Here is a 25,306-nt window from a genome sequence, read left to right as displayed (position 1 = left end):
TTCACTTTCCCATGACATACCCCTCTGTTCATTATACACCTGTGCCTTCAGCATCACGTATGCTATATAGACTATTGTACAAAGAGATTATACCCCCATCTCCATCCCCCCGCCTCTGTTGGCAAAATCAGTTTTCTGAATGTCTGCCCCACTTTCGCTATTACACAGGCTTGACTGATAAGCGTGCATTGAACAATGTCAAACTGGTGCTCTTCCTTACCGTGACATACCCCCATCTTCCCTCTCACCTCACCCCCCAGGTCAGCTGCTCCCTTCCTTGCAGGACACTCTTCCCTTAAATTACCTTTTCCTACGGTTGTTATAACTATTGTATTACTTCTTGGTTAAAATGCAAATAAAGAGATTTCAAAATAAACCCCTGCTCCACACAGCCTTTAGCAATGGGTTGGCTGCAGGTCCCAGCACGCAACCTGGCCTGCATCCAACCTCCTGAGAGACTGAGTCCCGTTGTGCACGGCCTTTGGTGGCATGGCCCCACTGGCAAATACTGCTGATAATGTCCATGGGCTGCCGCAGATCCATGAATCCGGTGAGAAAGATTAGTGTTTGTTGTTTTGGGAGATAGCATCTGCACATTCTCCTCTCCTCTCCTCTATTCCCTACATCATGTCTGGAGCAAGGGGATGATCCCGGTCTCTCTATTTCCCTTCAAATGTTTTTTCAGGACAACAGCTTTGATGCTTGATCTCTTCCAATGGGCACAACATCATAGCAGATTAGTTTTATTTTTCAAATTTTTGATTCACAAATCCTCAACAGACCGGACTTCACAAATGACATACAACTGACCCTTCGAAAACAAAGCAAGTATTTCACAATCAACTGTATCGATTTTCACCAATAAGAAAAATGGCATATTCTGAGTAATTTTGTAGTTTCATGTCAAGTTCGGAATAATATTAAGCAGTTTTAGATTCAGCAATAAATCTGTGTTTGTTACTGCTGTTTGGTTGCCGTTAAAAAAAAAGGGTTGGGACATGTGAGTCAGTGTGCGAACCTTGTAAAATAAACCGCAGGCAAAGCACTATTGGAAGAATGCAGTTTAGTACATAAAAATAGAGCAAAAAAACTTAAAAGTTAAATGTTATTGTTAAAAACCATGTCTTCATAGCATGTGCCATGGTTTGTACCTGGGCTACACACTTTACTGTTCGTACAGAGAGACACATGCCGTACTGAAAGGACATGGCCAATTCAGGCTATACAAATAAATGCAGATATAGCACACCGATACTTAAACAATAAACCCTCCAAAGATGTGATTCCGTCAAAAGCCGTCTAAAAGTCTTTTGAACAGAATGAAGTGACCTATAGTGAAGCTGGATGTAGCTAAAACAAATTTTCTCGGGCTGGAGTTGCCTTCAGAACAAAAAACAAATCCAACAAGCCTTACTGATTGGCAGATTGTAAATGGGCACCACCTCAAAATAAACTACTTTGCAATATGCAGCGAAGATACCGATGACAATGTAAAAGAAAAAAAATACAGCAAAGAAACAACTAGTCCAGTTCCTTATAAAAAACCTCCTTTTGAAAACTGCGCTCCTACTCCTATATTCCCTGAATCTTTGCATGCATGTGCAGCTCTGGTTACATGTCGAGGTTAAACTTCCAATGAGCATCCTATTCATGCATTCAATTGTACCACCCAGTACTGCAGTCTGAAATCCCACTGGCAATGATTTGTGAATACCTAATCACGAATAATTTTGCAGTTAGAATATACAGCAGAACAAGCATTCTTGACTATAAGTAACTTGGGGCTACATGTAGCAAAGGTTTTTACCCATTCTGTGTCTATGGGAAAAAGTGTTAGTACATATGGCCCTTGTTCCTCTGATGGATACTTTTAACCTCAGACTGCTCACCGTTAGAGAGGAGTCTTAAACCAAAATGTCTTGCCAAACCAAGTAGGCAAAGTGATCTTACAGACAGCCCTGGACGCCAAGGACGCCATGAACACATGCACCAGTGCCAAGGCACAACCTGGCAGGCAGCAAGAAAAGGCACCTTTCTGCCAAAGCTATTGAAGCAGCCTTAGCCCTGGTGAAATGGACTCACTGGCTTTCAGAGGCTGTTTCTTGGCCAATGTATAGCAGATTGTGATGCAGAGTTCTAGCCGCTTTAATAAGGCACTCTTTTGCAGTGTGTTGCCTTTTGTCACACCTGCAAATCCCCCAAGGAGTGGACTGTCTCCCATGTATTCCTCCTCTGTGCAACTGATGTACAAACTAAGTATTCTTTGAAGGTCAAGGTGATGGAGTCTCTCTTTCCCCTCATGGAATGAGGCAGGGCAAAGAACACATCAAAAGAGCATGTTACAGGCAAACATATGGTGAGATTTATAGCTATTTATGTAATAATATCCGGGTTCGTATTGTACAACACTAGTTTTCCTGGGTTAAGTTTGGGATGGTAAACTAGTTAGAAAAGAAGTCTGAAATTTTAGTTTTCAATTTTGAATTTGTAATTATGTACCATATGGTTGTATCATTAGTAAAGGCTGGATTCTGTTTGACATCTGAAACATGATTATTTATTATTATTTTTCATCACGCTAGTTTTGATTCCAATTTCAGTTTATTACTTCATTGGGAAATTTAGTGGTGTAGACATTACAAGAGGATTCCACTGTATCAAAGCAGTTGAGAACATACACATCAGTGAACGCTGCAGGATTTCCTGACGTCAATACCTCACAGATGCGCCTTTTGCAGACGCTTTTCAAAACGTCCAGGTCAACTCAAGGGTTTAGCCATGACAAATGAAACCTGACGGGACGCCATTCGACAATATGCATATTGACATATAAATGTATCCCAGGTTTTGAAACAATACGATTATAATGGAAGTTACATGCTTCCAGGGAACAGATTTAATTTTACTGGTGAAATTACAGTTTTACAGTTTCCGGAATATAGGTGCAGTTCAATTACAGGCAACAACACTATATACCATTACCTCGTGGTATGTTAAGATGGGTTTAAAACAACCGCACTGGTTAACAATTTGTTTGAGGTCACGGCCCTCATAGGAAAAAGCAATAAAATGTAATTGTTTTCATCAGAATAGTGTACCCTGAGGATAGGGTGTTTTTTTCTGATCAATGTGCATAAATGTATTGAATTTTGATTTTAGTTTGTTTAATGTTGTAGATTATTGTTACTGTCCCCCAGACGAAGGACCAGAAAGGTACGAAATGCATTGGTGGTTTCGAGTGCTAGTGGAATGACCAAGATAGACAGTTGCAATAACGTGCCCATGGATTAATTAAGCAAGGCTGCATTAGCATTGATAACAATACATGTACCCTCACTGTGAATTGTGTTGAAGAATTTTGATGAAATGAGAATTATAAAAAAAGGAAAAATGTATCAAATTAAAAGACTTTTTGCTCATATTGGATGGAATGATTATGGGCAACATAACAGACCATTCCCCCTCGGGACTGCATTCATGGGAGTACAGCAGTTAGTACCTTGTTATGTGTCCTAGGTTGGAGGATACACCCAGTGAGCACTGCCAGATTTTAAGCAACCGGTTTTAAAACATAACAGAAAAAGGTGTGCATAGGAGCTTTAAAATTGATAGAAGCCTTGAAATACCAGAAATAACATCCCATTTCTTTCGCCGAATCCAGTACATGTTCAAAGGCACCTTCGGAGAGCAACAGATTGAGCCCTGCATCAAGATTCTGGAGTGTTCTTACAAAAAAGTATTCTGTTGTGGGGGAGAGGGGTAGAAGTAAATGGTAGGGCATAACCCTTTTAGACCATTGTAAGACCCACGTGTCGGACGTGCTGAATCGCCAGCAGAGGAGGAAATCTTGCATACAGCCTCCTAATGGACAGGCCTGAGACGCGGAGGTCAAAATAAAGCTACTTGGAAGTCACTGCAATAAGGGAGGACACTGTGTCTGCTGAGTTGCAAAAATTCTGCTGGTGCCATGTCCATACCCTAGACAAGAGTGGGTTGTCTGCAGTATAACAGGCTGTGAAGGCTGACAAGGTCTATAAGCTAACCCTCTTGTGCCTCCTCTAAATTTCCTGGACTGGTGGGGAAACAGTTTCGCAGGCATGAATAAGCCAAAGGATTGTGCTGTGCTGGAGTTGTTTTCATCACCCCAATGCCAAAATGGCTTTCTCCTCAAAAAGCCTGGAGCCATCAAAAGGCATAGCTATAAAAGGAGCTTGCACATCACCCAACAACCCAATTAATCTCCTTCAGGCGTGCCTTGAAGCATAATGCTCATAACAAAAGCCATACCAATACAAAGAGTCAAGGCCAACCCGGAGCATGTACTCTGCAACATCCTGGCCACAATAAATAGCCCTGGCTAACGAGGCTCCGCATTCAACTGGGACTGCAAGCAAAATATGTCCCTCCACATCCTACAAGGAATGTGTGTACCTGCCTAGTAAGCAAATTGTATTGATAGACTTAAGTGCTAGACTGGCCTAAGTGAAACGTCTATTTACAAGGACACCCTTTCTTTTCAATTCCCTGTCTGGGAGATTGAGTAGAAAGGAACCTGGGTTGACCTTCCAAGTTGAGGTCTGGATGATTAGGCTCTTCGGTGTTGGATGTTTAGAATGTCCAGATCACCAGGGGCAGATCAATGCCATTAAGCTACAGGTCCAGTGAGTGACAGACATTGATATGGCTTGGCCCATGTAGCCACGAAGATATCAATAAACAAATTATTAAACAGTAGTAGCGGCTCAGAAAAACAGGTCCCTAGTTAAAAGACTGCAGTCAGCATACTGCATTTGGTCTCGATGGTGGGTAATTGTAGTTCCAGTACCTCTGCCCTTTAAACAACCACTAAAACAAGTTGCTTCTCTCAGCAGGCAGCCCACTAGAGTTTAAAAAGTCCTGATACAGTGCAGCATTAGTATACTGAAGCCTGATCGTTCAGGCCTCAAGATGTAAGGGACATAGGGCACCTCTTGGACTGAGACAGAGTCAGAGTGAAAGAGTACATGGATCCTCTGCTCGCCTCGGATCAGACTCAGGTTGAATCACGAATGGCTGCACTTTTGAGATCTCATAGAATTAATTTGGTAGAAACTGGACAGCCATCAGCATGGGGTCAAAGACTGGAGCCAGAACTAGATTCTCCATTGAACCGGTGGAGTCAGTGCCACCATAAACCAAGGTGCCAGTGTAGAGGTATGCACCAGAGTCAGTAAGGACCTGGTAAATGGCTGAGAAGGGGCACGCTCACCGGTTATAGTCTAACTGCAGAGTCCTGTAGCTCCTTAGGGCCTAAAAGTGTGTCAGAGAGATGAGAGTGCACCAAGAATGAGCCGTTATGTCTCTTTGAAGCTCCATCGGCTCTGGGGTTGAAAATGGATTGGGGAACTCCTGGTGCACCGGGACCAGCTGTGGAACTGGTTTGGATTTCAGGGACTGCAAAGAGGTGCAACCTATGTTTTGATGCCCTTGTCTCGACAGACATAAAGGGGTGGTATAAGGACAAGTCACACTTTGTCTTTTTATGCTTCTGTTTGGACTTTCTCTTACTAGAAGACTTTGAATGGGAAGTGGACTTTTCTCAAGAATGGGATTGCAACTGTGCCCGCTACCATATTCTGTGCTTCGACCTGGACCTCTTTTTGTTCTTTGCAACACAGATCTTCACCTCCTGGTTTCAGATGGCTTTCAGGGGCATGTTGGCACATGGCTTAAAAGTCATGCACAGAGCACAAGCACCAGAAGCAGACCTTGTGCAGTTCCATGACTGACACTGGTTTCTTGCAGTCTCCACATAGTGTGAATCCTATTGTTTTCAGTGGGGACATATTCGAAAGACACTGTGAAAGATTTAGAAATTTCCAGAAGACTGACAAGAGAATAGAGCCTTGGATACGTGTTGAAGGGCACAGAAAGAAAGGAACTAAAGTCAGCGGGCAGGGGTAGTGCTTACATGCAGCTCTGCACAGTCACTTCCAGGGCGAATTGTGGAGTCTCTATGGAGCTATAAAGTGCCACCTACTGGCAAGCAGAAGCACTGCTGAAGAATTCTATGGTTCCTACTTTGTGCCCGGGAATATTTCTAAACATGAGAAATCTGTGGTTCGAAGTATCCTTCAGAAAAATAGCTTTTTGTATCTGTTGGAAGGCAATGCCTTAATTTTTAAAGAATTGCTCCTAGCCAGCACCACAAGAAATACATCAAGATCATGGTGATGAGACGGGGACAAACTGTCGCTCCATGTACTCCTTCAGCTTCCAACCTACAAAGAAGCTGAAAGCAGACTCGAGATCCATCACCTTTCAGCTAAAGCAAAACTCTTTCTTTGAAGCTAAAGAACCAACACTTCTAGAAGCAGAAGGTAGAACCCTTAATATTTAACATCTGTGGATGAGTAACATAGAGCTGTTAACTTTATTTTATAGTCAAAAGGAGGAGAATACCCACCTAAACATTATGCGAGGATTAAGAATTCCTCAGAGAGAACTGTGATCTCTTCCCGGGGCAGTGAGACAGTTGCTAGGATATATTTAACAAAATTAAACTCCAGAAACCCCAGGCTGGAAAGATTGTCCAGATATATTGCCATTGTAAACTTCTCACCTTTTATTATGAGAAATAAATGTCCATGCTGATGATGTTAACTGCGATCCTCCAATACAACAGTTGATGCCACCACATCAGAAAGAGGTGCTAACTTTCAGTTATTTGCAGCAAATATGATTATAGCTAAGACCTATGCTCTTCTAAGGGGGAGTTGAGGGTTTCTTTGCATATCAGTGACTCCCAGAAAAGACCATGATGTCTGCATTTCCACACAAATCTACAGCACCACGATGACAGTGCACACATATATTGCACCATATTGGAAGTGCTACCTGGAAGCATGACATACAGTGATAGCGACATAGATGCCCCGTATCAGCATGCCGATGTAGCTGTCATTTTGAAAGGAAGAGCCAGGTGGAGAGACAGGCCATGTGGCAGCATCAATCAACACACACTCAACCCGCCACACAGGAGAGGGGAGAGGGATGGTGAAACAGTGTGAGGCCTGACGTAAAGATGCTGCCCTCCAGGGTTTGACCTGTGCATAAAAAAATGGATTCCAATTTTGGGTGATCGGAGTAAAGTTCATTCTCGCAAAGTCACCCATATCGCCCGAGGAGGTCTGTAAATTTCCCTATATCAACTTTAGGTTCTACAGGTCAGGCCATACTAGGGGCGTTTCCAATAACAATCCACAAATAAATAAAAAGTTTTAATAGCACTTCCATGTCTGATGTGGGTTGGTATGCACAGAAGAGGTTCCACCTACCCTCAATCATTTCAGGCTAGACTTATAAAAATATAAAGCACTCAAGACAAATCTTAAATTAGCTCCAAATAAGGATGTGCAGGGACCCTCAATGTGTAAACATAGCAAACAAAAACTGTGCTCTTAAATTCAAACATGACAACAACCATATCGAGATGTGCGTGAATACAGCCTTAAAAAGGCCAATTTTCTAAACACAATTTTGAAAGCAATGCTTAGAGAAATTGCCAGTGAATAAAAGACAAGATAGAATTTCTTACCTCTAAAGAATTCTGCATTCCAAAAGAAGAGGCTGCTATTGAGAATAGCCAGAACCCAACTCAAGGGAAGAAGGTACAAAATGCAGACAGACCCCAAGAGAGCTCCATAAAATCTAGAAAATTACAATTAGCATCAGGTTAAATATGGGATATAACAGTCAAGCAGCAAGAAGCATATTACTTTCCTTGAAGGGGTGAGTTGAAAAGCTCAGAAACGGCAGCAAAGAGTCATTTTTTTAAAGGAGATATTCACATGGGGTCATCATGTACTGTCAATCTGTGTGCAAATCGGATAACAATAAAAATATTTTCAATTCGCAAGCTGATACACATGAAAAATTAACAAGATCCTGAACAGTCAGTGGTTGCTAAGAAGAATTCATGCTGGATACTGCTGCTCACTATTGTTTCAGGATCTTGGCTATTATTGCACACCATATAGATAATAAATTACTCTTGCTTCTCAAAAGGTTGCGAGTTGAGCAGTCAGGACTTCTGCCTGGAGGTGATAACTGGCGTGGAAATCTAGCTGTAAGATGCCACATTAATCACACGGAACAACTTCCAGACACAAATCTCATAAGCGCCAGATTTGGAATTTTGCAGACATGGTAATCATGTCACACGCGACAGAGTCACTGTCCACCAAACCCTTCGCCTCATTTAGAGATGGGTGGATCTTAAGTATTCCTTAGATGGAGGTACTATGTTTTCAATTGAATACTTCCTCCAACAGCCAAACATTGGTTAGAGGAAGGGCTTTACAAAGTGCATTCTATTTAGGGTTGACAATGTAATTTCCTTTCCTGTCCATCACTGCTAAGAAAAACCTGGCACTGATGGACAGGAAAAAACAATAGCCTGGGAGGAAATTGTCAGCATGGGGGTGTCAGTTTTGCTTTTCAAAATGTTTTCACTTTGGGAATTTGTTTTTGAGAAAGAAGAAAATGTCAATAGTTTGGTGTACCACCATCAAACCTTTAGTACATTAAAACTGTTGTGACTACAGAGTGTTCAGACATGACCACCGGGCTGTTGGTCATCTCTAGATTAGTCAGACTGAAAACCCTCAGGATGGCAGAGATAATGTCCTCTGCCATTCCAACAACCACTCTTCTTCCGCCAAAATTTAACTCGAGTTCTAAACCTCTTTATACTTAAATATATGGTAGTAAAAATCTTGCAAATTGCACTATTCTAGGCCTCATTGGGAAGTGCTACACTGGCCTACCAATCTGCAGTCTCATAAATTGGGGGTAGTGGCAGGGAGCCAAGCCAATCCCCTCCAATGCTAGAATAAAAAAGCATAATCCCTAACCAATGTAGATAGGTTCCTCTCAGACTATCTATCCTTCTAGGCTTTCCAAAAGGAGGGCAACATTGGGCACACAATTGTCAGTAATTTATTCCAAGGTAACGAGTCCAGACCCCTCAAATAACGTCTCTGATTTCAAGACAGTCTTTGCAGAGCACAAAGGGGGAAAGTAGGACGTGTTTGCAGGGCAAAGGCATAGTTTAGACCTCCCGAGAAGCTCTGAGGAACATCTGACCAAACTACCAGACATCTGAGTACCTTCTCTTAGCAGCATTGCTCTTAATGGCAGAAAAACCTGTGTGGATTCTCTACACATTCCAAGACAGCTGCAGGGTCTCATAGGGGGACACTTCATGAAGATGATCCACTTCTAAAAAGCAACCTAGAGGACAAACTTCATAATATTGTGCAACCATTGTGCTAAGGTTTAATCAATAAGCAAGTCTAAGATGACATTTGGAAGGATGACACAACCTGAAATCTACTGTGCTTTTCCATTCCATTCTTCCATTTACATGTCTCCAAGAGCATGGCTGTTTGAGATGCATGCATGGTGATGACTCACTCTGCAGGCCGATGTGACATCTATGAGGAGGATCACCTCCCAACAGAGATGTTAGAGTAAAGACATCATATACCACTGCTTGACAGCCTGATCCCAGTTGTCTAGACTACCCTCAACCTCATTCCAACTTATATCTCAGTTCATACACTTTAAGAGTTTGTTGCCTGGAGTAGAACTTCCCTGCATGCCAAGGTCAGTTAAAAAGACTTCGAAGCAAGACAGACCACTGTGATCTCCAGCATGTTTACACAATAAGAAGATTACTTCTGGGACCATGCTCTTTGTATATGCAAGGAACAGAATTGTACTTTCAATCCAAACACGGTTGGGTGCAAACTTGTTTGCACTAATAGCTTCTACTGGAAATGAAATACCTTCATCTGATTCTGTAGGTTTATCAGGCGTAGAAAAGACTAATGCAGCCACTATCATACTAATTTCTTTTCTCTAGTCCCAATGCACAGACTTTTGTTTCTCAGCTACCTGTCCTTCCCGGTTTACTTTTCCCTATAATTTGCTTTAGGGATACCTCCACCACCAGGCCAGAGATCTCCCTACGGTAAAGTATAGGGAAAATGTACTTTTCTTTAGAACATTGGAATGTTGGGAGCTCAATTGGAGACAATGGAGTGCTCTGGCTTTTACTGCCTAGTAAAAAGCCCGGGGCATCAACATTCCAATGTCCTTTATTCACAGAAACAGCTGTGAACAAAGGCACCACAGAGCCAGAGGGGATTTTATAGTAATATGTAATTTTAAGGGTTATGCATTATGTACTAGCTTTAATAATTGTAGGCCTTAATTTAGCAAAGGTCTTGGTCTACTTGTCAGGCTTCATGTCAAGCTGTATTTATTAACATTTTAATAAATGGCCGACCTAGAGAGTTACACTGTGATTTTCCATTGTATTGTGTAAAATGTGCTCACAGCTGAAAATCTTTTCTCACGAGAATCGACTGCTAGAAGATGCTGTTCTTGCTAAATGTAACATACTGTGTGTAAAACTGACTTTCTCAGGAGGAGAACAATGGAGACACTGACTGGAGTAGAAGCTGCAACAATATTGTTACCTGACGAGCCGGATGATGAGGACATTGCAGGAAACCAATCAGCAAGATGTGAACGGAGTAATGGTAGAATTCATAGATCTGGAGTTTTAGTTTTATTGGACAAAGTGTGAACATGCGATCCCTTGACCAATAGGGATTTGGGAAATAGTTTTAGTGAATTCAACTTAACAGGACTCCACTGAGAAGAAACAAGCATTTTCCATAAACCCATTGCCCATTATCTTGCTGGCCAAAAGGTCAATATTTTCTTGTGCGTCTTGACAAGAGACGTGCTTAATTTTATTGCCTAAAGACTTTGCATTTTCTGAACTTTGTTGCTGAATCCTGATGCCTTGTTGATTGACTGATGTCCTGATGACGAAGACTATCTTGTGTTGCTGATCCAATTGAGGAGAGGTATAAGTTGTATCTATGTGTCTGTTATGCATATTTGCTTTTTCTTTCTAGGTACCAACCGCACTGTTTTGATAGAACCATAGGTAGATAATAGTTTTTCCAAATTCGTGTTAAAAATTGTTTTGCATGAAGCCCAACATGCTGATGCTGATCTGATGTTAGTTAAAGAACCTCTCTAATGAAATTCGGCTAATAGGGAATAATACTTGATGAATTTCTCTGTTGAACTTAAATGTATGTGATCACATTGACGCAGTTGACCTTGTTATTAATTTGCACCATAACTTTAGAGTGTCGTTGTTCAAGCTTTGATTAGATTGCATTTTTTCTGCTGCTTTGGACAGCCAGTATTGTTTCTGTATGCGTTTCATCTGATTTTGAGATTAATCTACATGACCTTAGCATTGTTTATGGGAAATAAATATTCTAATATTTTACTAAGAGGTGTGGTTATTCATGACTGAAAGGTCATCATGGTGCGTGCAAGTACTGACTATTGATTATTACTGTTATTGATTATTGTTGATTGTTAATACTGTGTATTGGTCATTGATTAATGATCTGCAGGTACTGGAATTATGGTGGGAACATCTTAATTGTGAGTCAAAAGGTTCATCTACCTATTTCGCGTCCTCTTGTAAGTTTACTTATTAAGGTCAGACGCGCTAACAGGCTTTCATCCAGGAGAGCTGGCTGGCTGAATCTGAGCTTTTTTCCATTAGAGATCTCCTTTGGTTAGAGTGACTGGGGCCTTGCCAATGATGTTGCTGCTGATGCCGTCGATAGGGCCAACAAAGAGACTGAACCCTTCATGGATAATAATGATAGTCTCTGGGCCTGTAGTGTGGCTTTAATAATTTATACTTCTCAACACTACCACTTTTCAGGGCTGTCTCATTCTTTGTCCTCGCCTTTTTTTTCAGTGTGCTGACGGAATGAAAGGGCATGAAAATAGGAGACTGAGAATTTTCAGATGCACATCAGGCTTCAAGGTGGTCACGTGCAACTAAGAAGAGCAGCACAGTGATACCATGGTTACAGCATAACGCTGCCAAATTGACCAAATCTATAGCAGCTCTGATGACATGCTTTCAAAAAAGATTCATGCACAATTCCCTCAACATCCTGCCTAAGGAGTTTCAGTATTTCAGTAAAGGATTTAAGGCCTTCCGTGATTTCCCATCTATAAGAGCAGTCACACTGTTGTCATTAGTTCAGTGGCTGAAGTATCACATCTAGCCTCATCCATCCACTTACTTTTCTATCAGGTGGAGTGGATATAATGAGAGCCGATGCATGCTTCTGTCTCACAGCAAAGACTACCATAGAGTTTAGTTTGGGATTAGATTTTAAATCTGGGTCCTGCTGGGGAGGCTTTTGTATTTTAAATAGACATGGAGTTGTTGGAAATTAGTTTTCTGCAATTTCCAACAAAACTGGTGCCAGTGGAAGAAAGGTTTTAGAGATGCTTGAGGCTGAAGAGTCTGTTATAATTTATGCAGATGACGGTGGTGCTTCCAGTGAAATTATTATTTAGTAGCGCCTCTCACCAGAAATACATTAGATACTGTGATGTCATCCACTGGTGAGATCTCGGAGGGTGACCATTCTGCAGAGGTGGATGCATATGAGGATCTTGATTTCAAGAAGCCTGAGTGAGAAGGTAACCTGTTTATTCTACATCTTCTTTCAATGGCGACTGATATGTCTTAGGATGGGAAATGTCTCCGGGAGATACTCTAGGTGTCAAAGGCAAATTTCTAATCAGAGAAAACAAAGTCTGCCATGGTACCATCCTTGGTGGATGGTGGAAGATTTAGTTTGTGGAGATGAGTTTACAGAGGTTCTTTCACCAGAAAGACAAACCTAGGGGATCCAACAGGTTGTGGTGTTGACTTATCAGATGGGGACAATCTTAGGACCTGATTTAGATCATGACGGTGTTATCGCCAAGTCATGTTAGCGGCAGACCGGAGAACACTGCCAAGTCGACGGTGTTCCACCCATCCGCCCTATTTAGATGTTGCAGCTCTGCAAAGCAGGGGACTAGCGACGAATTGCTGACTGACGGAGATGGTGGTGAGACCCAATGGACTTCGTACAATGGAATGGGCTATGGAATAGAGGTAAGTGGCGCACACACACACACACAATACCTTAGCCTTGCATCCAAAGGAGAAGGGTCCAAACAGATTAACTTCCTGTATGGAATGCCTGTTCACCTGGGCTGTGGGAGCTTAGACCGGAGGACATGGACCCAAGTCCTCCTATGATGAGAAACGCTACTAATTGGTTGGTAAGGTCCCACTGTAAAAGTATATTTTTCAGCCGTTAGTTGCATTAGTTCAATAGTAGAAAATGCAAGGAAGGAATCTCTTGTGTCCAATTCAACACGTTTTTATTGGAGAGAAGTGGTGGATTCCAAAGTTGAGTTTCAAAGTCCAACGGAGTTTCAGCCAACACGTGTTTTGCCCCACATGGCGTATACGCCAGGGCTTCCTCAAGGCTGTAAAGAAGAAATGGTATAAGGCTCAGGATAGAGCTCAGTATAAGTGAGAGCGACACCGAAAGGGTGAGTACCCTAAGTGTGTGAAAAAGGGTCATGCATCGCATTTGCTGTGCTCTCTTAAAAGGAGGTGAGTACCCCCTATATAGGGGTCACTATGAGGAAAAGGTAGCACCATCTATTTGTGAGATATAGGTCCTTGCATAATAGTGTGGAGAGTACACTGAGCCCTAGATAGTATTACAGAAGTGTAGCTTGGAAAGAACATTAAAAAGAAATATATATCGGTATTCAATATTTTAGTTAGGAATTATCAGTCGTGTAGTTTTATGCTGGCACTAAACTACGTGATATTACTAATTAATTGTCATGCAAATGAGAAATTAAAAGGAGAAGAATAACAGTGTGTGTAAATTAAAGTTTAGAGCTTAGCAAGTAAAAGTTACATACCACGTTATTTGAAAGCATAGTTCTTCAGGCTCAATGCCACAGTTATTATAAAGAATCTGTGCATGAAATATATGACAGACATCTGTATTGTGTAACATTAACTCTACAAACAATTCAAAATAAGCGATGTTATCCAAATGATGGCAAATGTATGCCCATTATGTTAAACCATAGCATCACAAAGAGTCCCAAGATTATTATTGCGTTCCAAAATTGCACATTACTGTGTTCAGTTCATAATCAGGAAAGAAATTCAGTATTTTAATTAGTAGGGCAAATTACCCCTAGCTTTGGGAGAGTCTAGGAGGGTGAATATGCCTTTTGAGGAGCAATATTATCTGCCGGTAACTTGTACAAATTATGAGCAAAGCAAACAGTTTAACAGGCCCCCTTTAAGCGTTTAAATTGTGGGTCAATAAAGGTGGCTAAATCCTTACCTATATAATTAGGAACAAGCAGTGTTTACGATTCCGACGCGTCCATCGTGTCTTCTCGGGGGACGCGCCGGGAAAACACTCCATCTTTATTAGCGGTAGTCCTTCTTCAGTGTTAAGGGCACGAACCCCGAAGAAGGACTGAGGAACAGTTAAACTAAATCAGATGATGGCGTCGCCGTTGAAAGCAATAACGCAACTGCGCCATTTTGAAAGGGAAAAGGCGTCCTATTTGTTACTACGAGCAGCCGAGTGGAAGCAAAAGATTATTAACAAAAAATATTATAAAACGAAAAACTATTAATTGAACTTCAAGCTGGGGGTATGAATACTACCTTGTTAATGTAGAAAAAGAAAAATAGAAAAATAAATATGATGAAGATTAGATATTAGAAATTAATAATTGGAAAATAAATAACAGAAAAACTAAGAAACAAATGTCTTGGTATTACTATGTCTAATTACAGAAAGTTACTATGTTAACACCACTAGGCTATTCCCAGGAGATAGTTCCTCCCTTTGAAAGGGCAAATTAAAAAGAAGGCTAGGCAGGGTATAAAGCGAAACAAAAGAAAAGAAAAAGATAGAGAGCTCGTCTGGCTCTTCACATCAGCCAATAATGCCACTCATGGTCTTTGTTTAGGCCATAATTAACAGTATCATAATGAATGATCATCCGGCTTTCCTCTTGACGTAGACGCAGGGGTAGGTTACCCCCCCCTTTTAGACATTGTGATGCGTCGAAGGCCACAAAAAGTAAAAATGCATTTGTAGGGATGACATTCATTGAAATGTTCAACAAGGGGTGCCTTGACTTCTGATTTTTGAATGTTACGAAAGTGTTCTTGAATCTTAGTTTTAAGAGGACGGATGGTACTTCCAATGTAAACTTGTTGACAGGGACACCATATTATATAAATAATGTTGGTACTTTCACAGTTAATGAAGTCTTTGATCTCAAAGTCCTTGCCTTTGATGGTTATTGTTGTGGATTTGTTAAGACCTAATTTGCAGATGGAACATTTGGTACAGGTATAAAAACCTTTAGGTTTTGGAAAAAAAAGGTCTGGATGGTGTTGGTTGGATAAATGAAGGACACAGTTTGTCCCTGAGGTTAGAGGCTCGGCGGAAGCCTATTTGTGGGTGATTGGTAATGTATTTATTGATGGAAGAATTGTTATGTAATAAGTACCAATGTTTTTGCAGATATTTCGGAATGAGATGATGACCATTATGGAATTCTGTAATCAAACGAATGGCTGTATCTTGTTTGGGCCGATGTATTGCGTTAATCATCTTGTTCCGGTCCATGTACTCGGAGGATGGCAGCTGGTTGCATTCAGAATTGAATTGGCCGCTGTCTTTTTTCTAAAAAATCTAGTCTGTAGTTTGTCATTGTCTACAAAAACCAGAAGGTCTAAGTATTCCACCTCCGAGTTGGAGATGTGATATGTAATGTCAATACCCCATTTATTGGGTACTAATGACTCCAAAAATTGTGTAAGTAAGGCATTCTGGCCTTGCCAAATCAGCAAAATGTCATCTATATACCGTCCCCAATAAATTATATGTTGGGAAAAGTGTTCATTTCTGTCATTCCAGAGGCAATCTCGTTCGACTGCGCCCATTAGAAAACAGGCATACGGTGGTGCAAATTTGGCCCCCATTCTGCATGCAACCAGCTGCCATCCTCCGAGTACTATCAAGAACATTCCGCAAGGCGAGTACAGACGAGGCAGATTGAACTGTACTAAGCCTCTTGATTATCAAAATACCTCCACCCAAATAACGTAGAGACTCATGGTTAGGGGGTATAACAAGACAACCTTGAACTCAACAAAAGACAAGCTAGGCAACATGGACCGGAACAAGATGATTAACACAATACATCGGCCCAAACAAGATACAGCCATTCGTTTGATTACCAAATTTCATAATGGTCATCATCTCATTCGGAAATATCTACAAAAACATTGGTACTTATTACATAACAATTCTTCCATCAATAAATACATTACCAATCACCCACAAATAGGCTTCCGCCGAGCCCCTAACCTCAGGGACAAACTGTGTCCTTCATTTTTCCAACCAACACCATCCAGACCTTTTTTTCCAAAACCTAAAGGTTTTTATACCTGTACCAAATGTTTCATCTGCAAATTAGGTCTTAACAAATCCACAACAATAACCATCAAAGGCAAGGACTTTGAGATCAAAGACTTCATTAACTGTGAAAGTATCGAAATTATTTATATAATATGGTGTCCCTGTCAACAAGTTTGCATTGGAAGTACCATCCGTCCTCTTAAAACTAGGATTCAAGAACACTTTTGTAACATTCAAAAATAAGAAGTCAAGGCACCCGTTGTGGAACATTTCAATGAATGTCATCCCTACGAACGCATTTTTACTTTTTGTGGCCTTCGACGCATCACAATGTCTACAAGGGGGGGTAACCTACCCCTGCGTCTACGTCAAGAGGAAAGCCGGATGATCATTCATTATGATACTGTTAATTATGGCCTAAACAAAGACCATGAGTGGCATTATTGGCTGATGTGAAGAGCAGGACGAGCTCTCTATCTTTTTCTTTTCTTTTGTTTCGCTTTATACCCTGCCTAGTATTCTTTTTAATTTGTGCTTTCAAAGGGAGGAACTATCTCCTGGGAATAGCCTAGTGGTGTTAACATAGTAACTTTCTGTAATTAGACATAGTAATACCAAGACATTTGTTTCTTAGTTTTTCTGTTATTTATCTTCCAATTATTAATTTCTAATATCTAATCTTCATTTTATTTCTTTTTCTATTTTTCTTTTTCTACATTAATTAGGTAGTATTCATACCCCCAGCTTGCAGTTCAATTAATAATTTTTCATTTTATAATATTTTTTTGTTAATAATCTTTTGCTTCCACTCGGCTGCTCATAGTAACAAATAGGATGCCTTTTACCTTTCAAAATGGCACCGTCGAGTTATTGCTTTCAGCGGCGACGCCATCATCCGATTTAGTTGAACTGTTCCTCAGTCCTTCTTCGGTGTTCGTGCCCTTAACACTGAAGAAGGACTACCGCTAATAAAGATGGAGTGTTTTCCCGGCGCGTCCCCCGAGAAGAGGCGATGGAAGCGTCGGAATCGTAAACACTGCTTGTTCCTAATTATATAGGTAAGGATTTAGCCACCTTTATTGACCCACAATTTAAACGCTTAAAGGGGGCCTGTTAGACTGTTTGCTCTGCTCATAATTTGTATAAGTTACTGGCCGATACTATTGCTCCTCAAAAGGCATATTCATCCTTCTAGACTCTCCCAAAGCTAGGGATAATTTGCCCTACTAATTGAAATACTGAATTTCTTTCCTGATTATGAACTAAACACAGTAATGTGCAATTTTGGAACGCGATAATAATCTTGGGACTTTTTGTGATGCTATGGTTTAACATAATAGGCATACATTTGCCATCATTTGGATAACATTGCTTATTTTGAATTGTTTGTAGAGTTAATGTTACACAATACAGATGTCTGTTATATATTTCATGCACAGATTCTTTATAATAACTGTGGCATTGAGCCTGAAGAACTATGCTTTCAAATAACGTGGTATGTAACTTACTTGCTAAGCTCGAAACTTTAATTTACACACACTGTTATTCTTCTCCTTTTAATTTCTCATTTGCATGACAATTAATTAGTAATATCACGTAGTTTAGTGCCAGCATAAACCTACACGACTGATAATTCCTAACTAAAATATCGAATACTGATCTATATTTCTTTTTAATGTTCTTTCCAAGCTACACTTCTGTAATACTCTCTAAGACTCACAGTGTACTCTCCACACTATTATGCAAGGACCTATATCTCACGAATAGATGGTGCTACCTTTTCTTCATAGTGACCCCTACATAGGGGGTACTCACCTCCTTTTAAGAGAGCACAGCAAATGTGATGCATGACCCTTTTTCACACACTTAGGGTACTCACCCTTTCGATGTCGCTCTCACTTATACTGAGCTCTATCCCGAGCCTTACACCATTTCTTCTTTACAGCCTTGAGGAAGCGAAACATGTGTTGGCTGAAACTTCGTTGGACTGTGAAACTCAACTTTGGAATCCACCACTTCTCTCCAATAAAAACGTGTTGAATTGGACACAAGAGATTCCTTTCTTGCATTTTTTACTATTGAACTATTGCAACTAACGGCTGAAAAACTATACTTTTATAGTGGGACCTTACCAACCAATTAGTACTGTACCTTAGCCATTTGTGTCCCCTGCACTACACACAACACGCTACATACACATCATCATCCATTACAATTTTAACACAACACAACCCGTACATGCCAAAAACACACATTGACATACATACATACATCCATTACACACACCATTGACACTGCACCCACACGACACAACCACAAAAACCAACACAACTACATTCTCACGTACACACACAAGCACAACTACATGCATCATGACAATGTCCACCATACAACGATACTAACCTGAATGTGTTACATAGCAACACAACAACACCAATCTCATATGCAAGTGACACACATACAGACATAACCACATCACCCACTCCAGCTCCCTCCACCTCAACAAGCCAACACACACACTTTTCCCTATTCCGTTGTCGACAACGGCAGCGTTTCTTGGCAGAGACAGCACTTAGAATACGGGCTTTCGTCTGTGGAACCGCCAACATCTAAATACAGCAGGTGGACAGTCATGGTGGCGGACGGGTTTTTAGTTGAAAATTATATGGCGGGACCGTTACTGTCAAGATCTATATCAGGCCCTAGTCTTTTCTTTAGTGTATACTTCTACACCTCTGCAGTTAAGATGGACATCAAAATTCTAGATATTGATTTGGACAACAGACATGTGCCAACTGCGTTAGCATGGCTATTGAATGATGCATCAACATGAAGTGGATAGACTAAGACAATGATGCGGAGACATTATTGTGTGCTGGAGTGCTTCAACGTCAAAGACTTGCTGCTTCAATAATGGCAGTGTTTACAAATCAAATCAGTTCTCAATGAACAGCAAGTTGTCAACAACATTAGTGGTAATGTCGGTAATGTTGCATTTTTAAATTGTTTTCTGATCCTCTTTCTTTGGATTTCCCTAGCTGAGAGTCCTTAGGTTGTAGGCATCAGCGACCTTGGGGTTGTAGGCATCGGCACTGTGCCTTTAACGGCTTTTCAGATTTTTTAAAATATTTCTTCTGAAGATTTTCCCATTTGCTACTTCCTTACAATCCCCCAAGCACAACTACCACACCTGCCTGGCTCATAAACCTGAATTAGATCTCCTGGATAATCTACCAACTTTCTTCAGCAGGCACTCACCCAAGGGAGTTTTGAGGACCCAAGAACTGTGCCCCCTGGGTGAATTAATTTGCGGCTCCGGGGACGAGGGGGTTTCGGGAAGGTGACACTCACCTCTGTCAAGTAGCAATGGGCATGCTGAAGCCTGTGAAGGGGGTATCCTCCCCACAAATTAACAGGACAAGAGGTGTCTGATCAACCCACTTTCCTGTATGGCATACATCTTGCAGAGGGTGATTACTGTCCTAAATTTGAGCCAGGGATGAAAACAAAGAACAGAGCATAGCACTGGGCAGAGAGCACTATTGAAAGATTTGCCAGCTCAGTCCAGACACATAAGCAATATGGAGGGCAATCAAAAACTACAGGGCGGCGTAAAAGGTGTCACTATAAAATAATAACGCATTATAAGTGCTTCTTCATAATTACATTAGCCAGTATAAGAACTTAAGACAGCCCACTACAGAAATAAGTACCTTTGTGATTCGAGTCACACTAAACGAAGAACGTATATTGAGATCAATAGAAGTTCAAAACGTATATCAAAGCAATGAAAGTAAAAGTGAACCAAAGGCTAAACAACATCATACAGTCCAGCGTGGATAGTGACCAAATTTACCAACGTCAGTGTAAACTCTGTTTTTTTTTTTTTAATTACCATGTCTTATGTCCATCAAATCCATCAACAGATTTTGCATTTATCTGCACATTCATGTCGGTGGAGCAACATGGACTCATGGTGGATCTTCCACGATTTGTACTACTGTGCCAAGTGTTAATGGGGGTAGCCCTCCCACTTGGTTGTGGCTCTGCGGGACATCTCATGTACCATGTAATTCTTGACAGCTTCTTGTGTTTAACCCTGCTGCGATGTTTGTTGAATTGGTGTTTTATGACTTAAGTATGGAAATTCCAATAAAGACAAGTTTAAATAAAATCTACACATGTATGTACCTTCAATCGTTCAATAGTGTAGTCAACAGTCAACTCACCACATTTTTAGAAGACCACAACATCCTCAACATCTCCCAATCCGGATTCAGGTCAAACCACAGCACCGAGACAGCCCTCCTGGCCGCAACAGACGACATCCGCTCCCTACTGGACAAGGGAGAGACGGCGGCACTCATCCTACTTGACCTCTCAGCAGCTTTCAACACAGTCTCCCATCACACCCTTATAAGAAGGCTCCCTGAAGCCGGCATCAGAGACACGGCCCTCAACTGGATCCAATCCTTCCTCTCTGGCAGAACGCAACAGGCGAGACTCTCCCAATTCCTCACAGATCCCCCACCCACCACCTGAGGAGTGCCCCAGGGATCCTCCCTCAGCCCCACGCTGTTCAACGTTTACATGGCCCGCTAGCCACCATCGCCAGAAGTTACGAAATAAACATCTCCTACGCCGACGACACCCAACGCATCCTCCCCAACGAACCCGACAAGGCCAGACACAGCTTTCACAAAGGCATGAAATCAGTCGCCAACTGGAAGAGGGACAGCTGCCTTCAACTCAACACAAACAAGATAGAAGTACTCATCATGGGCTCTCAACCTAACGCATGGAGCGACTCTCCTGGTGGCCACCCACACTCGGAAATCTGCTCACCCCCGCCAGCCAAGCCCACAACCTCGGAATCATCCTGGATCCCGACCTCAGCATGAACCATCATATCAACTCAGTCACCGCCCCTTGCTTCCGCACCCTCTGCCTCCTACACAAAACCTTCAAATATATCCCCCTCGAACATAGAAAGACCGTCACACATGCCCTCATCACAAGCAGCCTGGACTATGGCAAAGCACTCTTTGCCGGAATCAACAACAACAACAAAAAAAACTCACCCACAAATTGCAAAACATCCAGAACGCCGCCGCCAGACTGATCCTCGACCTACCCAGACACTGCCACATCTTGCAACACCTACGTACACTGCACTGGCTCCCCATAGAGAACAGAATCACTTTCAAGATCCTCACCCACGCACACAAAGCCCTCCACAACACTGGACCAGCCTACCTGAACCAGCTACTCAACTTCCACATACCCATGGGCCCTACACTCAGACCAGCTTTTTCTCGCAGAAGTACTCTGCATCAGGAAAACCAGAACAGGAGGACGCTCCTTCTCCTACCTCGCAGCCACCACCTGGAACACCCTACCTATCCACATCAGACAAACCACCTTCCTCCTCAGCTTCACGAAGGAACTGAAGACATGGCTTTTTTTAATCCACCTCACCGGTACAGGCTACCACCCCCACACCCCTAGCACCTTGAGGCCCTAACGGGTGAGTAGCTGCGCTTTATAAACACTGACTGAATAGTGTACGGTTGACAAAAGGTATTCTTCGCAAGTATGCAGTTTGTGTGCAGTGACAGGCTACTTCGGACCATATTAAATACTAATAGCAAAATTAATAAGAATAATCAAGTACTAGATTTTTGTTATCAGGGTCGGTGAAGTTGCTTAACTACAACTAAGGAGACGTTTAAAAAAATAATCAAAAAACAAGCATTGTCACATAATGTGCCAGCTATTAAATGGGAAGAACTGTTAAAAACAATCGGAAAACTAAGGAGCTTGACTGGTAAAACCACACTCAGAAGTGAAGAGGAACGCAGAATAAGATAAAGTTAATCAAACTAAAACTTATCATTTCTTTACACCGACTTGTTCAGCAATGATGGCGTGTTTTCTCCTGGTTCGCGAGTTAACATTTATCGAAGGGAACTACTTGCACCCTCATTAGTGAGCAGTTTACAAACATAGTTGCTTCTCGACAAACATGGAACCACACTAAATACACAGTTACTGCTTTTCCTTCAAATTCATATCACAACATGAAACACACCGTGCAAACTAAACAGATTTGAAGTAACTAGGAATCCGTCTTCGACATCACGGTCACTCGTTTGAATCCTGGACAGTCCACTCAGTCTTTTACTCTTTCAAGCGAACCAGCTTACGCTCCATAAGGACGCCTGTTATGATATTCAGATAAGATACTTTATAAAATGGTCAGCCGGGGCCCTTTAAGTGCCATATACTTACTGAAAAGAGACGGTTGAATTCTCCCAATACAGGACTCTGTAAAGAGTCTCACAGCTGCTGCAGAACATGTTCAACAAGCCATCCAGTTGTATTAAACTGAAACAAAGAGCACAGACAAGAAACAAAACACCATGAATGGAAGCTGGCAGGGGAGGAATGTTCCACAGAGCTCTGTGTAGATTCAATTAGGATTAGAGAAGCTAGAGAAACACAGAGGGTGAAACTTGCGTTGGCTTCTACTAGCTTCAGGGGTGCGTTTGTTTATGCAATAAATAACAGAATTGAAAAGAGCACAAGAACAATTCGACAAGAACTGGGCGGAGCAGCCTCGTTAGAAAAACAATGTCACATGTGCAGAAATTTCAACAATACAAGGAGGTGCGGACTTCAAACAGATACGGGCATACAAAACGGAAGGAAAGTAATCTTATTCGGCCAGACATAGGAACAGACCGTAATTTAATGTGCTTGACTAACTGGCCATATCAACCCTAGTCACCATAGTGAGGTTTTCAAACTAATAACAATTCTGGAAAGCAAATCTCAATTAAATAACTCAAATTCCCTGACAAAGCCGCAACAGAAATTAACACGATGAAAACCAAAACAGAAAGGCCAAGGCCTACTACTGTAAGAGCAGCTTGTGTGGTTGCAACTCCGCATAGCGGATGTGGGCCTAAGGTGCAGGCAATGGTTCGCAGATTGGTGAATAGAGCACACTCTGTTAGCTTGAGGAGTAGTACATGTGGGCTATATACACTTCAGTAAACCAATGAAGTTCTAGCAGGCAGTACATGAGGTAGTGCAGCTTTCAGAGTCTAGAATAAACAGCTAAAGGGTGGTGAAAATAATGTAAATAGGTACATTTCCATTGGATGTAACCCCAACTGGGGGTAAGGAGCAAGCAAACTGATGAGCTCTGAACACAAAAAAATAAATGCTCCTGGTGTTTTCTACGATTAGACCATCATTTCTTTCAGGTCAGTTGCTCGGTTAGAAGGCGTTGTCTCTGTAGTGTTGGGCCGGAACTGGCCACCACCACTAAATTGAAAGCGGAAGGGGTGGGTGAGAGAAACCCCCATGACCAAAGGTGCGGAATAGACCGCACGGGAGTGACGTCAGGAAAATGTATAAGTAAAAGGTGGGAGGCGGGAAAAGCAGTTTTGGAGCGAAGAGAGTTAATAAAGACTACATACCTGAAAAGTGGCTCCGCGCGTCCTTTGCAGCTGGCGCGTATGCAGCCTCTACATTTGGCGATGAGAGTGGGCCTACCATCCCGGTAGCGATGACACCCACACGCGCTGGGCACATCGGCAACAAGGAACACCAGCGAAACACGGCGATCGCCCTCCCCGGACACCGAGGCCAACGCAGAGCATTTCAGCAGCCGCCCGCGGTGAGCCATCTGACGGCGGCGCTGCGTGCCAAGACCCCTGCTGACCCGGCGCTGCCTGCCAAGACCTCCGTTGACTTAGGAGCCCTTCGGCAGCCGCCGCTGTAAGCCATCTGACGCCAGCGCCGCGTGACAAGACCCCTGCTGACCCGGCGCTGCCTGCCAAGACCTCCATTGCCGCAGGTAAACTGCAGCGTGCCGCCGGCGCCGACGCCCAGCACCCTCGCTCCAGAAAAGAGCAGCGCCGCACTGGGACACACCACAGTCGCTGCCTGACTGCCATCGCAGCCCACCAGCCAGTATATGAAATGGGAGGAGAACTCCCGTTATAGACAGCACCGGCCTTACAAACGCGTGTGCAGGCCCAAGCACGGCACTCCACCCGGAGTAGGCCCCAGCACCTAGAAAAAAAAAAAACGACCAGTCAACATCAAACAGCCAACAACGAACACACCACTCAGCCTGCCCCCCAGTGGCCAAAAAAAAAAAGAAAATAACCTGCACCAGCCAGCTTAAATAACTCAGCACAGATAGCTCTCATAAACAAAAAAAAAGGGGGAAGATGTATTTCAAACCTCACTGCTAGTAGCAGCCCCTAGCATTTTGAAATGGCTGGCATACCACCACTAGAACCCTTCACTGTTACAGGCGCACCCCCCACCCAAGCAGCGAGGTGGAAAGTCTGGGTGGAACGCCTTGAAATGTATTTCGAAGCCCTGGATGTCAAACCGGAGAGATGCAGACCCCTTCTTCTTCAGATTGGAGGAGCTGACATTCACAAAATATTCAAATCCACAACCGAAGCGCGACCCCGAACCTACGAAACTCTAAAAGGGGCAATGACCGCACATTTTGAGCCCTACGCAAATCCGGACTACGAAAGGTTCTTACTACGCCAAGCCCGCCAAATAACTGATGAATCCGTTGACGTCTTCTATGCCAGGCTGAAAGAGTTAGCCAGCACCTGTACCCTACCTGATGAAGAGGATGAAATAAGGGCACAATTCATCCAAGGATGCTCATCATCCAAACTTCGAGAGCGCATACTACAGCAACCTAACATGCAAATGAAAGACATCCTCACACTCGGACGATCTCAAGAGCTGTCACGGGCACGAGCAGCCCACATGGAACAAGCGCCCACATCACAAGGTGCAACTGAAGCGGCCAATGCAGTGGTAGCAAACACGCCGCGACAAAAAGG

The 25,306-nt window shown here is 42.4% G+C and overlaps 1 protein-coding gene across 2 annotated transcripts in view; it reads right to left on the bottom strand.

Moving 5' to 3' along the window:
• Positions 1–25,306, bottom strand: part of ZFYVE27 (zinc finger FYVE-type containing 27) — a 314,413-nt gene that overhangs the window by 208,177 nt on the left and 80,930 nt on the right. For both annotated transcript variants that reach the window (XM_069239634.1, XM_069239635.1), the window contains exons 5-6: positions 22,710–22,805; positions 7,577–7,689 (exon numbers count right to left, since the gene is read on the bottom strand). In XM_069239634.1, the coding sequence (XP_069095735.1) occupies positions 7,577–7,689; positions 22,710–22,805 (209 nt within the window). The remainder of the gene's footprint in view (positions 1–7,576; positions 7,690–22,709; positions 22,806–25,306) is intronic.

This window comes from Pleurodeles waltl, chromosome 6 (assembly GCF_031143425.1).
Source record: "Pleurodeles waltl isolate 20211129_DDA chromosome 6, aPleWal1.hap1.20221129, whole genome shotgun sequence".
NCBI lineage: Eukaryota > Metazoa > Chordata > Amphibia > Caudata > Salamandridae > Pleurodeles > Pleurodeles waltl.
Note: the sequence above shows the minus strand (reverse complement) of the source record. Positions and strands in the feature narration are given on the sequence as shown.